We start from the raw sequence: 16,354 nt of genomic DNA on the forward strand, positions 1-16,354 counted from the left end.
GGGATTACAGGTGTGAGCCACTATGCCCAGATGGTAGGTTGTTTTTTTTTCCTTTTTCTTAACTACAATTTAAAATTGTTCTAAAAGAACTCTTGGCCAGGCGCGGTGGCTCACGCCTGTAATCCCAGCACTTTAGGAGGCCAAGGCGGGAAGATCACAAGGTCAGCAGATTGAGACAAGCCTGGCCAATAGGGTGAAATCCCATCTCTACTAAAAATGCAAAAATTAGCCAGGCATGGTGGTATGCGCCTGTAGTCCCAGCTACTAAGGAGGCTGAGGCAGGAGAATGGCATGAACCCAGGAGGCGGAGCATGTAATGAGCTGAGATCGTGCCACTGCACTCCAGCCTGGGCGACAGAGTGAGACACCATCCCCCCCCCAAAAAAAAAAAGCTAAGTAAAAGAAGCCAGTCACAAAAGACCACATATTGTACAATTCCATGTATAGGAAATGTCTAAAATAGGAAATCCATACAGACGGAAAGTAGATTAGTAGTTGCCTAGGGTTAGAGGAAGGAGGAAATGAGGGGTGACTTCTAATGGTATAGACAGAGTGTCTTTTGGGGATGATGGTTGCACAACTTTGTGAATATACTAAACACTACTAATTTGTACATGTAAAAAAGTGAATTTTATGGTGTGTGAATGATATTTCAATGAAGACAAAGAGGTGGAGAGGGAAAAGGAGAGAAGAAAGGGAGAAGTCTGGGATCTGTGGAACTACAATCTTAAAGATTGTGTGGAGAAGGAAGAGCGGAAGTCCTCCAAAGAGATTCTGAGAGAGTGGCCCAAGAAAGAGAGGCTGGGCGCAATGGTTCATGCCTGTAACCCCAGCACTTCGAGAGGCCTAGGCTGGTGGATCTCTTGAACCCAGGAGTTTGAGACCAGCCTGAGCAACAGGGGAAGACCTTGTCTCTACAAAAAAATACAAATAAATAAATAGCTGGCTGTGGTGGCGAACACCTGTAGTCCCAGCTACTCAGGAGACTGAGGTGGGAGGATCACCTGAGCCAGGGGAGTTCAAGGCTGCAGTGAGCTATGATTGTGCCCTGCACTCCAGCCCAGGTGACAGAGCGAGACCATGCCTCCATTTAAAAAACAAACAAACAAACAAAAACCCGGGTGTGTTGGCTCATGCCTGTAATCCCAGCAGTTTGGGGATCACCTGAGATCGACAGTTTGAGACCAGCCTGGCCAACATGATGAAATCCTGTCTCTATTAAAATAAACAAACAAATACATAAATACAAAACAACAGAAAGTAGAAAACCAGGTGTAAGGCTGTTATGGAAGCCAAAGGAGTGTTTCAAAAGATGGAGGGGAATGCAGAGCTGAAGTCTGCTGAGAGGCCAAGTAAGAGCAGGACGCAAAGGCAGCCCCTGAATTTACCACTGCAGATGAGTAACTTTGGTCAGGACAACTTTGGTGCAGTAGTGGGGTCTGCTCCTCCTCCTTTTCTCCTAGGCCGGTGACTGCATCCCAGGGATGGTCCGGTGAGCACAGGTCTCTGTCCACCAGCAAGGATGCTGCTGAGCACAGCTGGAAACCTGGTCCCAGCCCAGCTCAGTCTACATCCCCTCGGAAACTGCCCTCCGCCCTCCCTTGCAGGAAAAGACCACGGAGATACTGGGAACAGGTAGATAGGATTGCATCTTTCTCTCCTGGTTCCCTGAGGGGGTTGTTTGCCGTCAGGGAGGGAGAGGGACAGCCCTCGCCACGGCCTCACTGCCCGGTTCCCCAGTTCCCCAAGCCACCTTCACCCGCAGCACCTCCACCCCTCAGCTAGCACAGGCACGAACCACAAGTCTATTTTCTGCGCCTGCCTTGGAAAGGGCTGGGAAGCTGGTAAGGCAGCCGCACCCAGCATTCCAGCGCCACACTTAGTGGCTCCAAAGCGGCGCCCGCGGCGGCACTGATCCCGCCTGGCTGGCCCCAGCTGACCATTTGCAGGAGGCTGGTGGTCACAGCCAAAGCTTGCGCAGGCCGGGGAGCTGTCGGGAGTGCCGCAGCCGTGCCCCCACCTGCTGGGCCCCCGGGAAAAGGAGCTCGCGCCCCCTCCGAGCGCCTTCCTGGTGCGGTGCCTGCATCACGCATGGTAACTGGCCCGACTGAGGATGCCCGCACGGGGACTGGCCGCGAGCCCTGCCCAGGCTCCTGCCAACTCAGCTCCCCCAGGCTGGGCTCTGGCCAAGGGCCCAGATTCCTGATCAATGACCCCGTCTTGAGGAGCTTGCTGGGTCCTGGGACCTCCTCCTCCAGGGAGAACCCCAGATTGTCTAACTGCAGGAGCGCTCCTAGGAATGCCTGCTCTCGCCACTATTATTCAGCCTTGTCCTGGAGCTTCCAGCCACCGCACGCAGGCGAGAAAAATAAATAAAAGGTTCACTTACATGTTAAAAAGGGACAATTATTGTTTGAAGATGGTCAGATAAACTACCTGAACAATAGGTAATCAACCGACAAATCATAAAAAAGTGGCGCAGATATTTTTATATTTGGGCACTGAAGTAGGCAGAACTGTGATGGGGTAGACACATAATTAACTCATGGAATTAATTACTACTTTAACGGTTACAAGATCAATAGATCTTGTCCAGTAAATGGTATTGGGGCAATTGGCTACCTCCCAAATGACTGATTCTTTAACTTGTCAAAATCAATCGTTTTCCTGTAGACCTACAATACAGTTATAAAGTATATGTGGGAAAATAATATATATTCATATGACAACAAAAAGTATATTTTGTTCCGGGTTTTGTTTTCGTTTTTGTTTTTTTTGAGACGGAGTCTTGCTCTGTCACCCAGGCTAGAGTGCAATAGCACGATCTTGGCTTACTGCAACCTCCACCTCCCAGGTTCAAGCAATTCTCCTGCCTCAGCCTCCTGAGTAGCTAGGACTACAGGCACATGCCACCACACCTGGCTAATTTTTGTATTTTTAGTAGAGACGGGGTTTCACCATGTTGGCCAGGCAGGTCTTCAACTCCCAACCTCAGGTGATCCACCTGCCTCAGCCTCCCAAAGTGCTGGGATTATGGGCGTGAGCCACTACTCCTGGCCTGAGTCAAGGTTTTAAAGGAGCAAATTTACCCCAAATTAATTTGTAAATGTTCCAACAGGGTGCACGTGCGTGTGCACACATGTGAAAGAGAGTAAGAAAATTTTGAAAAAGAAAATGATGCAAAGGCTTTGCCTTACCAGATGTAGAACAAATTACAAAGGTAGATTAATTAAGTAGTGAGGTATTAACTGGCCTAGGAAAGACTACTAGATCAATGGAACATAAGACAGTTCAGAAAATGACCTATGAGTATATGAGAATTTAGCACATCACGAAGAACGTGTTTCATACAAGTAAGGAAAGAATGAGTTGTCCAATAAATGGTATTGGGGCTACCTCCCACCATTCACAAAAATATAATCCAGGGAGATAAAACACCTAAATATTTTCTAAATCTGTAAATAGCTAGAATAAAAGAGAATATTTTTAAATATCAGGAAAAGTTTTTCTAAGCAAGATATAAAACCCAGAACACATAAAAGATTTAATTGCATAAACATTTAAAATTTCTGTATATCAAAATTTAAGTGGACAAAGGATGGGTATTCTTCATATGTAGGGAGCTCATCCAAGTCAATAAAAAAAGGTAAACAAACTAATAGAAAAGTGAGCAAAGAATATGAACAAGCAATTTACAAAACTATCTTACCTATCTTATCGGTAAACCCTAAAATTATAGTGCTCAGTATTACCAAGGATGTGAAAATAGTCATTTATTATTCCCCATTATAAGACTAAAGACTGAGTTAACCTTTCTAATATACATCAAATGCCTTAAGAAATACAAAATCTTTTTTTTTTGGAGACAGTCTCGCTCTATCACCCAGGCTGGAGTGCAGTGGCACAATCTCTGCTCACTGCAACCTCCGCCTCCTGGGTTCAAGCGATTCTCCTGCCTCAGCCTTCCGAGTGGCTGAGACTACAGAAGCATGCCACCACACCCAGCTAATTATTGTATTTTTAGTAGAGAACGGGGTTTCACTGTGTTAGCCAGGATGGTCTCAATCTCCTGACCTCATGATCTGCCCACCTCAGCCTCCCAAAGTGCTGGGATTACAGGCGTGAGCTACCGTGCCCAGCCAAGAAATACAAATTCTTTAACCCAACAATTCCTTTTAAGACACTTGATGTAAGGAAATAAATGGACAAAAATGTATATTCATATGATTAACAATTATGGGGAAAAATGTAGAAATACCAAAATGGTATTTTATCAATATAATGGATTCCTAAGCAATTGATAAAAAAGAGTAAGTTAGGCCGGGTGCGGTGGCTCACGCCTGTAATCCCAGCACTTTGGGAGGCCGAGAAGGGTGGATCACGAGGTCAGGAGATCGAGACCATCCTGGCTAACATGGTGAAACCCCGTCTCTACTAAAAATACAAAAAAAAAATTAGCTGGGCGCGGTGGCAGGCGCCTTTAGTCCCAGCTACTGGGGAGGCTGAGGCAGGAGAATGACCTGAACCCGGGAGGCAGAGCTTGCAGTGAGCCGAGAGGGCGCCACTGCACTCCAGCCTGGGCGACAGAGCAAGACTCCGTCTCAAAAAAAAAAAAAAAAAGAATAAGTTAGAGCTCCTATATGTGCTAATATGGAAAAAAAAGTCCAACATGTATTGTAAGTGATAAGTAGGTACAGACTGAATGCAGTGGCTCATGCCTATAATCCCAGAACTTTTGAGAAGCCAAGGCAGATGGATCACGTGAGCTCAGGAGTTCAAGACCAGCCTGGCCAACATAGTGAAACCCCTCTCTACTAAAAATACAAAAAAAAAAACAAAAAAAAAAACTAGCTGGCTGTGGTGGTAGGCTCGTGTAATCCCAGCTACTCGGAAGGCTGAGGCAGGAAAATTGCTTGAACCCCAGAGGTAGAGGTAGAGTGAGCTGAGATCGTGCCACTACACTCCAGTCTGGGCAACAAGAGCAAAACTCCATCTCAAAAAAAAAAAAAAAAAGAAAAGAAAAGAAAAGTAGATACAGATCAGTATGATATAATCTATAACATAAAAAAACTATACTGAAAGGTATACATCAAACAATCATGACTACATCCAGGAGAATAAAGGAAATGTTCACTCTTTATATACTTTGTTTTGTTTGAACTTATACTAACAGGTTTGTAATACTTTTAAAATCAAAACCAGTAAAGCTCTTAAAGTAAATTAAAGGCTGGGCATGGTGGCTCATGCCTGTAATCCCAACACTGGGAGGCTGAGGCAGGAGGATCGCTTGAGCCCAGGAGTTTGAGACCAACCTGGGCAACACGGTGAGACCCCATCTCTACAAAAAAAATGAAAATCAGCCAGGTGTGGTAGCATGTGTCTGTAGTCCCATCTGCTACTTGGGAGGCTGAGGTGGGAGGATCACTTGAGCCTGGAATGTTGAGGCTGCAGTGAGCTGCGATCATGTCACTGCACTCCAGCCTGGGCAACAGAGCAAGACCCTGTCTCAAAAGAGAAAAGAAAGGAGAGAAAAACTAAAAAAAAAAAAAAAAAAAAGTAAAGTAAAGTAAAGATATAAGTGATATACACATTTTAAGACAGGGTCTCACTCTGTTACCCAGGCTTGAGTGCAGTGGTGCAATAAAAACTCACTGCAACCTCTGCTTGCTGGGCTCAAGCAATTCTCCCACCTCAGCCTCCAAAGTCGCTGGGACTACAGGCACGTGCCATCAAGCCTGGCTAATTTTTGTATTTTTTATAGAAACAGGGTCTCGCCATGTTGGCCAGGCTAGTCTCAAACTCCTGGGCTCAAGTGATCTGCCAGCCTCAGCTAGCCTCTGAAAGTGCTGGGATTACAGGGTGTGAGTGAGGCACTGTGCCTTTTTTTTTTTTTTTTAACTTTTTAGATTTTAAAGCTTTAAAGTTAATACTATCTAATGTTGATCAACATATTGGTGAATGAACAGTCTCACATATCTGTATGGTAGGACAGTATGAAAAATGTACATAAATTTTATATGTAGACACCTGTCACACCCATAAATTCCATTTCTAACAATTTATTGCTAGGAAATAATTGAGCACAAATTACAATGTATAGTAAGAATGTTCACTGGCCAGGCATGGTGGCTCACGCCTGTAATCCCAGCACTTTGGGAGGCCGAGGCAGGCAGATCATGAGGTCAGGAGTTCCAGACCAGCCTGACCAATGTGGTGAAACCCTGTCTTTACTAAAAATACAAAAATTAGCTGAGCATGGTGGTGTGTGCCTGTAATCCCAGCTACTCAGGAGGCTAAGGCAGGAGAATCACTTGAACCCAGGAGGCGGAGGCTGCAGTGAGCTGAGATCCTCCCACTGCACCCCAGCCTGGGCAACAGAGCTAGACTCCATCTCAAAAAAAAAAAAAAAAAGCTCATTAAAGTGTAGTTCGAGGAGAAAAAAGGAGGTACTATAAATGTCCATCAATAAGGCACAAATTGTGTTTTATTTGTAGACTAGAAGGCTACGTAACCATTAAAAATATTTATCAATATTTATTAAAACTTATTAAAAAGTTTATATGAACATGAAAGATAGGATTATATAACATTGGAAAAGCGTCCTGTAGAACAGTGTGCCTAATAAAATACATGTAGAAAGATGCTCACTAAAATTCCAACATTTTCCTCCACGAATTGGGATTTTACATGTTTTTGTTTTCGTCTTTATACTTTTCTGTATTTTTGGTATACTTTGCCTAAATTTTTTTTGGAGACGGAGTCTTGCTCTGTCGCCCAGGGTGGAGTGCAGTGGCATGATCTTGGCTCACTGCAACCTCCGATCCCCAGGTTCAAGCGATTCTCCTGCCTCAGCCTCCCCAGTAGCTGGGATTACAGGTGCCTGCTACCTCAGCTAGCTAAATTTTTGTATTTTTAGTAGAGACAGGGTTTCGCCATGTTGGCCAGGCTGGTCTCGAACTCCTGACCTCAGGTGATCTGCCCACCTTGGCCTCCTGAAGTGCTAGGATTACAGGTGTGAGCCACCATGCCCAGCCTTTAAGTGCTTTATTGGTTTTGATGTTAAAAGTATTACACACCTGTTAGAATAAGTTCAAACAAAACAAAGTATTCAGGCCACTTTGCCTGATTTTTATAATTAGAATAAACAAACTATTTTCATTTAGTAAAAGAATTTTTTAAAAGGAGGAGAAGGAGAAGGCAGGAAAAAGAATTGTTCCAAAGGCACTGCGATATTATTAATGAATAGACACCTCTGAAATTCAAAATTCCTAAAATCTCATTCTTCACTACATGCAAACTTTCAGAACCAACAGAAAAATAAAGCTTGGTTTTAAAAATGAACTTTGGGCCGGGCGCGGTGGCTCAAGCCTGTAATCCCAGCACTTTGGGAGGCCGAGACGGGCAGATCACGAGGTCAGGAGATCGAGACTATCCTGGCTAACACGGTGAAACCCCGTCTCTACTAAAAAATACAAAAAACTAGCTGGGCGAGGTGGCGGGCGCCTGTAGTCCCAGCTACTCGGGAGGCTGAGGCAGGAGAATGGTGTAAACCCGGGAGGCGGAGCTTGCAGTGAGCTGAGATCCGGCGACTGCACTCCAGCCTGGGCGACAGAGCGAGACTCCGTCTCAAAATAAATAAATAAATAAATAAATAAATAAATAAATAAATAAATAAAAATAAAAATGAACTTTGCCAAATCGACATGTGATAAAAATTACACAAGACTAAATATAGTTCCACACACATGCACAGACACAAACGAGTGCATGTAAAACTAGTGAACTCTGACTAAGGTAGATGGATTATACCAGTGTCAATTTTCTGGTTGTGATACGTTCTATTGCTATTCAGGATGTTACCATTGGGGGAAACTGGGTGAAGAATACATGAGATCTCTCTGTAGTACTTTATAATATTGAACGTGAATTTACAATTCTCTCGAAACAAAAAGTTTATTTTAAAAAGTGAACTTTGTGCCTGGAAAAGTAAAACAGAGGTAGCTTTTCTTAGAGTTGTAGCTGAATTAGAGTTGTAGCTGAATTATCACTAAGAAGCCCCATTTCAGGTTCTCAAAGTTAGAGGCACTGAAAGGAAAGTACGTTTTAGTGAGCACCTACTGGGTACCAGGCCATTACACAGCCAGAGTACCTCTGAAGCAGGTTAGCTGTGAGTCTGTTTTATAGACGGATAATGGGAGGCTCAGAGCCAGTAGTAACTCAGCAGTAACTTATGGAGCAAGAGTGTGAACCCAGGTCTGTCTGAAAGCTTAGGCTGCCCTATCACATCACACTGACTACAGGGCTGGGAATGGCTTAAAAGACAAAAACCAAACCAAACCCTTATTCAGTGTTCTCCATATCAAGAAACTCCATGTAAAGAAATAAATATTCAAGTGGGTGGGGGAAAAAAGGCACATTATAACTAGGCAACAGGAATTTCAAAATGTGTGCCTATACATGAATATCATCTATTAGATCTGTCACTACAGCCCTGACTATTAGAAAGTTCTTCCTGGCTCGGCGCTGTGGCTCATGCCTGTAATCCCAGCACTTTGGGAGGCCAAGGTGGGTGGATCATGAGGTCAGGAGATCGAGATCATCCTGGCTAACACGGTGAAACCCCGTCTCTACTAAAAAAATACAAAAAATTAGCCGGGCATGGTGACGGGTGCCTGTAGTCCCAGCTACTCGGGAGGCTGAGGCTGGAGAATGGTGTGAACCCGGGAGGTGGAGCTTGCAGTGAGCCGAGATCGCGCCACTGCACTCCAGCCTGGGCAACACAGTGAGACTCTGTCTCAAAAAAAATTTTTTTTAAAGTTCTTCCCAGTACCTGAATGGACCTCCTTCTAGCTAATAATCCTTCACCAAGGAACAAACCTTTGTCCTCATGTTCCTTCCTTGATAGAACTGGATCTCCACTGCTGGTGTGACCAGGGCAAAGTCTGCACCACAACTCTCTCTTCTCTTGCATCGTCTTGTATTGCAAGATTCATTAACTTTTCCAGTTTCTGTTTTCACATGGGGACAATTGGTTATTTCCCATTCTCCCAAGTCTTCCATCATTATGGACGCAGATTGACAATCTAATGTAAATTACATGCCTCTGAGGTCCAGGCAAGAGTTGGAGAGCGGATCTGTGAACTCCTAGAACTTTGGGCAAAATTGCTGGGTCTGAACAAAGGGGTATGTTTCTGGAAAGAGAGCATTTCGCTTTTATTAGATTCCCAGTGTAGGCTATGACCCCCAAATGATAGCAGATACTCCTCTAATTAGGCAGCTCCTTGGGGAAATGGCTGATTCCAGAACTGAGGAAATGCAAAAAGGAGCCTAAAACGTCTAATCATACCAGAAACTAAGGAAGTCATCGAAGCCTGGAGTCATGGCTCAAGAACTCAGGAACCAACTTAAAGATGGGACCATTTGAGCATCAATAAGAATGGATTAAAACACATCAAATATGTTCAAATCCATGAGATTATAATAACACCGAAATGACTCACTGGCCACCTTGGTGGATACTAGAGCCCATACCACAATTTTGAAAACTAAGAAATAAGAGTCAAGTATTTGTTCTGCCTTTCTAGTACTGGCTATAACTCAGGATAAGCAAATAGTTGAAAAGGGAACACACCTTTTTTTTTTTTTTTTTTTTCCAGATGGAGTCTCGCTCTGTCACCCAGACTGGAGTGCAGTGGCATGATCTCGGCTCACTGCAAGCTCCGCCCCCCGGGTTCAGGCCATTCTCCTGCCTCAGCCTCCCTAGCAGCTGGGATTACAGGTGCCCGCCACCACGCCCAGCTAATTTTTGTATTTTTTTTAGTAGAGACGGAGTTTCACCATGTTGGCCAGGCTGGTCTTGAACTCCTAACCACAGGTGACCCGCCCACCTTGGCCTCCCAATGTGCTGGGATTACAGCAGGAGCCACTACACCTGGCCGGGAACACATCTTTTTATAGAAAGAGTCTCCTAATAAATGATGAAAAACTGGTAGGATTAGACTAATAACCATTTTCCAGTCCCTAATGAAATAATGGGTCAGAATGAAATAATCATCAATGGCTGCTAACATTCTTCAAAGAGAAATAACTGATACTATACGCTTCTTGACGCACACAATACCATCAGAATCTGACCAAGACTCTAGGTTCAACTCCCAATGTATAGGAAATACATAAATCAAAGGAATGGTTTAAACAACATCAACAAATCAGAAGAAGTTATAGAAAACATAGCCTGGTTTTTTCAACAAATAATTTGCAAGGGAAAAAGAAAGGGAAGAAAAGAGGAAACCACAGATGTAAAGAGATTACAGAGATAAAGATATATAGATTCAAAATGTCAACTCTTGGCCGGGCGCGGTGGCTCAAGCCTGTAATCCCAGCACTTTGGGAGGCCGAGACGGGTGGATCACGAGGTCAGGAGATCAAGACCATCCTGGCTAACACGGTGAAACCCCGTCTCTACTAAAAATTACAAAAAACTAGCCGGGCGAGGTGGCGGGTGCCTGTAGTCCCAGCTACTCGGGAGGCTGAGGCAGGAGAATGGCGTGAACCCGGGAGGCGGAGCTTGCAGTGAGCCGAGATCCGGCCACTGCACTCCAGCCTGGGTGACAGAGCAAGACTCCATCTCAAAAAAAAAAAAAAAAAGTCAACTCTTTGACTTTAAAGTATAAACTTCATCTGAATCCTTATTAAAATAAATGGTACAAAGACATTTATGAGACAATGGAGGGAATGTAAATGCTGACCAGCTATCAGATTAAGGAGTTACTGTCATCTTTTAGATGTAATAATGATATTGTAGAAATATTTTTTAAAGGCTCTTTTATAGATATATACTGAAATATTTTTGGATAAAATAATAGCTACAATTTGTTTCAGAATAATCCAGGAGACAGGGAGCTATATATGAAACAAACTTTACCCATGACTTAATTATTGCTAAAACTGGGAGATGGGTACATGCCACTTATTACACTATTCTCTCTCCTTTTGTATATGTTTGAAATTTTCCACAATAAAAAGTTAGCAATTCAGAATATAAACATGTTTCAACTTGTTTAATAATGAAGGAAGCGCAGTAGGAATGCCAATTCTAAGTATTGTCACTGGGTTATTTTAAAATAAAATTTCTAAGTAATCCTTCAAAAATTCAAAATTTATTTTAAAATAGCATTTTGTGTGGCCCGAGTGATTACTGGCAGGTTTTGAGTAATCCGGTTAATTCCAACACAAATTAGAAATATCTAAACTTTTTTTCTACAGAAGAGAGAAAAAAAAAGTTCTAATAATCAATCACAGTTGTTTGGTCAGGCATACCGCCCAGGCTGCTGTGCGCTCGGTGAGCCAATGAAATGAAATACCAATAGGATCTCTACAATTAACTACTATACCATTGATGTGCCATGTATAGATGTTAGGAGGAAAAGCGATTCATGTTTGATTTAAACTAATTCTTCATGTGATCTTTACTTCAGGTTAAAAAGAAATACAGCCAGCCAAAAACTGCTTTAAAAATTAACAATGTAATTTCAAACATCACTGAAGAAACACTAATTTAGGACAAGGCTTTAAAGATTGGTTCAGTCGCCACAGGTTATTAAAACACGCCTCCAGTCCTAAACGATGAAGGAGCATTTCTTTTTCTTTTTTTTTTTTTTCACTCTTGTTGCCCAGGCTGGAGTGCAATGGCATGATCTTGGCTCACTGCAACCTCTGCCTCCGGGTTCAAGTGATTCTCCTGCCTCAGCCTCCCTAGTAGCTGGAATTACAGGTACCCGCCACCACGCCCAGCTAATTTTTTGTATTTTTAGTAGAGACGGGGTTTCACTATGTTGGCCAGGCTGGTCTCAAACTCCTGACCTCAGGTGATCCACTCGCCTCAGCCCCCCCCAAAGTACTGAGATTACAAGCGTGAGCCACCACGCCCGGCTTGTGCATTTCTAAACTAATAAAAATGTATAGTCATGGGAAGGAGGGGTGAGGAATCACTTTCTCCTACAGTGGCTTATATCCCTGAGGACAATGCCTGCCTTTCGGAATCTGTCCCGGAGCAGGCAGGTGCACCTTGGGGAGCTTGTTACTTCTTGATTACACAGGAAGCTCCATTCTCAGGTGTTTCTGCCCTCCCCCTTCTCCTTCCTTTCCTACATCAGCAAATAGCTGGGGAATTAAAGCTTCAAAGGTTGGTGATGACAGGTGGTGACAGACTGATATCCTGAAGTCCAGGTGAATAGCAGCACAGTGGCCAAGGCCAACCTCATTTGAAACTCATACTTGCATCAGAGATGGCTGCAGAATTGTGGGAAATGATTTTCACTTTCCTGGGAGAAAAATTATTTTCTGGTGTTCAGGCTCACACCAGATATCAGAGTGGAACGCTACACCGTTCTTGACTTCAAGGGCTTTCCATGGGTAGCCACAGCAAAGGAGAAATTATGAAAGGAAATGAAACATCTTCCGAAACTGGGAAGGAAATGGGAGGGAAATTTTTGTTTTGGGAAAATAACAGTTTTATTTTATTATTTCTCCTAAGCTTGTGATTTTGGTATTCCAAGTCCTTATGCTTGAATTACTTAGCAAGAGGACATGCTTATGCAGAAGACAGGGAAATGGAGAGAAAAGAGCGGGAATACACAAAAGTGAAGGTTCCTTAACAGAGTTCATGGTGGAGATCATAGACACTGGTGGAGTTTTTATCCAGAACTTAAAACTTAGGAAATACCTATGATGCCACTTTAGTTGGAAGTAATGGGGACTTCTGATTCCAAATTCATATTTTATTTTTCTTTATTATATATATATATATATATATATTTTTTTTTTTTTTTTTTTTTTTTTTTTGAGACAGAGTCTTACTCTGTCACCCAGGCTGGAATGCAGTGGCGTGATCTCAGCTCACTACAGCCTCTGCCTCCCAGGTTCCAGAGATTCTCCAGCGTCAACCTCCCAGGTAGCTGGGATTACAGGCATGCACCACCACACCTGGCTAATTTTTGTATTTTTAGTAGAGATGAGGTTTCACCATGTTGGCCAGGCTGGTCTTGAACTCCTAACCTCAGATGATCCACCCGCCTCGGCCTCCCAAAGCGCTGGGATTAGAGGTGTGAGCCAATGTGCCTGGCTCAAATTCATATTTTAAATGCCTATTTGCAATCAGCAAAGAGCCAGGTATGCTGCATGCTGCTTGCTATAAGGATTTGGCTTCACTGGCTCAAATTTTTTCACTCCACCAAAATATAAGGCACAGGCCCACTTGTCCAATCACATTTGCTGAAAATACTGTAGCCTGAGTGTAGACAAACTTCCCCAGAAGTTGCTAGAAGTCTCTAGTTAGCATAATCACTGGATGACTGCATGCAGAAGGCCTTTAGGGAACGTACAGTCCAATCTCCTTACCTTATGGTATAAAGCAGGCCCAGAAAGCGGAAGTGATTTGTCCCAAGTCGCAGCAAAACAGGAACAGCCTGAGGCTTAGAACTCACTTCTGATTCTGAGTAAGGCTCTTCCCTCCAGCTGATAAACATGGTCCGTGGCAGGGAAGGACCAGAGCGACCCTAAGCAGGTTAGGGGCAGGGTGGAGCCCCCCAGGAGGCACTAACAGCTCAGCAGCTCACGGGAGAGCTTCCAAGAGGCCAGCTGGCAGCAACCTACCTTGGGTACTGCTGACCTCAACCTCAGGGGATCACAGGAGCACCCTAGGTGGATGAATTAGCAATGCAAGTCTCTCTGGTCTGTGCCGAAGCTTTGGGGACTTGCTAAATTTAGAAATTTGAGGCCAGGTGCGGTGGCTCACACCTGTAATCCCAGCACTTTGAGAGGCCAAGGCAGGCAGATCACCTGAGGTCGAGAGTTGGAGACCAGCCTGAGCAACATGGAAAAACCCTGTCTCTACTAAAAAATACAAAATTAGCCAGGGGTGGTGGTGCATGCCTGTAATCCCAGCTACTCGGGAGGCTGACGCAGGAGAATCACTTGAACCTGGGAGGCGGAGTTTGTAGTAAGCCGAGATCACGCCATTGCACTCCAGCCTGGGTAACAAGAGCAAAACTCCATCTCAAAACAAAAGAAAGAAATTTGAAAGCAGCCAGCAACATCAAGGCACAGATGGAGTTTGAGCTACCCTCTCCAGGCTATTCAGAAAATTCTCCCAAGGGGAAGTTGGGAAGGAGAACTTCCATTTGGCCCCAGCCTAAACTCTCCTGGAAGCTCGGTGGGGCCTCTGTCAGCTTTCCCCTCTGGACCTGCCCATTTGCCCCAGAGGTGCCCACTCAATGCCTGCCAAACTAAAACTTAAACCTAAGTGTCTGCAGCATGGTCTCCAGCCAGCCTGATCAGAAGACTATGGAGGGGGCCAGGCACGGTGGCTCACACCATATTCCCTATAATCCTAGCACTTTGGGAGGCTGAGGTGGGTGGATCACATGAGGTCAGGAGTTCAAGACCAGCCTGGCCAACATGGTGAAACCCCATCTCTACTAAAAATACAAAAATTAGCTGGGCATGGTGGTGGATGCCTGTAATCCCAGCTACTCGGGAGGCTGAGGCAGGAGGATCACTTGAACCTGGGAGGCAGAGGTTGCAGTGAGCCAAGATTGCACCACAGCACTCCAGCCTGGGTGACAGAGTGAGACTCTGTCTCAAAAAAAAAAAAAAAAAAAAGAAAAGAAAAAGAAAAAAGAAGGAGGGGCACACTGACTCCTCACTGAAGAATGGGATGGACACCCTTTATTCTACCTCTCCTAGCAAGGCCATAAGTCTTTGCTCTGAAAGGAGCCAGACTTTAGAGCCCGCTACAGGTGGACATGGGGTGAAGACACCAGGTTGCCAGGGCACCCTCTCTCGTTCCCTAGGAGCCTGGCCCCCTGCAAGGAGGGGCACCTTGAAACAATCAAGCCTAGTGAGTGGGGCGGCAAGCAGAGCAGAGACACAAATGACAGCGCGGTGGAGCCCCACCAGTCCCTCTGAGGATACGGCAGAGGGACCCCCGCTGGGGTCCACACCCCTGTGTCTCTCGGGCTGATTTGGACACAAGGCTCACACATTCACCCTACCTGCTCCAGTGCTAGCTGGCTGAGGATGCCAGGCTGTACCTGACCTCAGGCTGTGCGGCTTGGAACCTGGACCGGGGCAGGAACTGACAGGTTCCCCCAAATAGTGTCACCCCTAGAACCCCAAGACCTCAAGGAGCAGAAACCACAATTCTGGATGTTATGTGTGCAGCGCCATCTCCTGTCTGCCCTGCCTCTTTATCCCTTCCTCCCAAGGCGACTTTGGACCAGGTCTCGAGGCCAGGAGACCGGCCCCAGCCCGCCCGACCGGGATGGGCCTGGCGCCCGGGGGAGGCTGCGTCGTGCTGAGACAGCTCCGAGCTGCCTCCCCGCAGCCGCGGGCCGCTACAAGTGCGGATTCGGCGGCGAGAGGAAAGAGTCTGGCCCTCCAGGGGCCGCAGGGAAACTCAACATTTGGGTCGGGGACAATCAGGACTGGAAGTCGATATCGCGGGGAACGAATGATGAATGAATAAATGAAAGCATGAAGAGCGGCGAGGCGGAGATGGGCCATGCGGGGCGTCGCGAGGAGGGTGCCTTTCCCTGCCCGGATGCCGCCGGGACCGTCCCTTATCCCCCAGGTCGCAGCAGGACACCCGGTCCTGGCGCGAACACCTCGCGGGCCCCGGGAGGTGCCTGGGCGCGCGGCGCAGCTCTGGCCCGGAGCCCGCATTCCGGCGGCCGGGAAGTGCCTGCCCCGTGGGCAGAACGCGCCGAGTTGCCGCAGCCCCAGGAGCCGTCCTGCCCCGCGCGGCAGCAGCCCCTCGCGGCGGCCTCCGGAACCCCGAGACCGGCCCCCGGGCCGCAACCCCTTACCTGCCCGCCTCGGCGGCCTCGCTCCGGCTCAGAGCGGTCATCGTGACTCCTGCACCCAGCGGCCCTGACCGCGCGCCCTGAGCCAGCGCCCGCCGGACCCCGCCCGCCCCGTCGAGAGCCCGCCCCGCCCGCCCATTGGCGGGTCGCGCGGGCCGGGCCCAGCCCATTGGTCGTTCCTCCCTCTCCTTCCACAGCTTCCCCAGCTTCCCTCCTTCCCCACCTTCCCCAGGTAGGGCCCCAAGCTCTGAGCAGATCCTAGCGCTCGGTCCCCGAGACTGGAAGGTCCGGGACTGGAAGGTCCCGGAGGCCAGGGCCTGGCGCGGTACCTCCTGTCCCTCACGTCGAGGGTATTGTGTCCCCTCTGGACGCTTCTGTCCTCCTAGTCTTGGAGTTTGGGTCCCTCTGCAGGAACCAATTCCGGCTCCTCTCCAACCTAACCCTTCCCAACATCGAGCTCCAGGGTAAGTTTCAATTTTACCATGAGTGGG

At 46.4% G+C, this 16,354-nt stretch overlaps 1 protein-coding gene across 1 annotated transcript in view; it reads right to left on the bottom strand.

Annotated features, from left to right (window-relative positions):
- GRAMD2A (GRAM domain containing 2A) overlaps nucleotides 1–15,925 on the bottom strand; it is a 40,139-nt gene extending 24,214 nt beyond the window's left edge. The window contains exon 1 of the mRNA XM_025390043.1: nucleotides 15,867–15,925. Within this exon, the coding sequence (XP_025245828.1) occupies nucleotides 15,867–15,907 (41 nt within the window). The 5' untranslated portion in view covers nucleotides 15,908–15,925. The remainder of the gene's footprint in view (nucleotides 1–15,866) is intronic.
- Between the last annotated feature and the right edge of the window lie 429 nt (nucleotides 15,926–16,354).

Source organism: Theropithecus gelada, chromosome 7a (assembly GCF_003255815.1).
Source record: "Theropithecus gelada isolate Dixy chromosome 7a, Tgel_1.0, whole genome shotgun sequence".
In the NCBI taxonomy this organism is placed as follows: domain Eukaryota; kingdom Metazoa; phylum Chordata; class Mammalia; order Primates; family Cercopithecidae; genus Theropithecus; species Theropithecus gelada.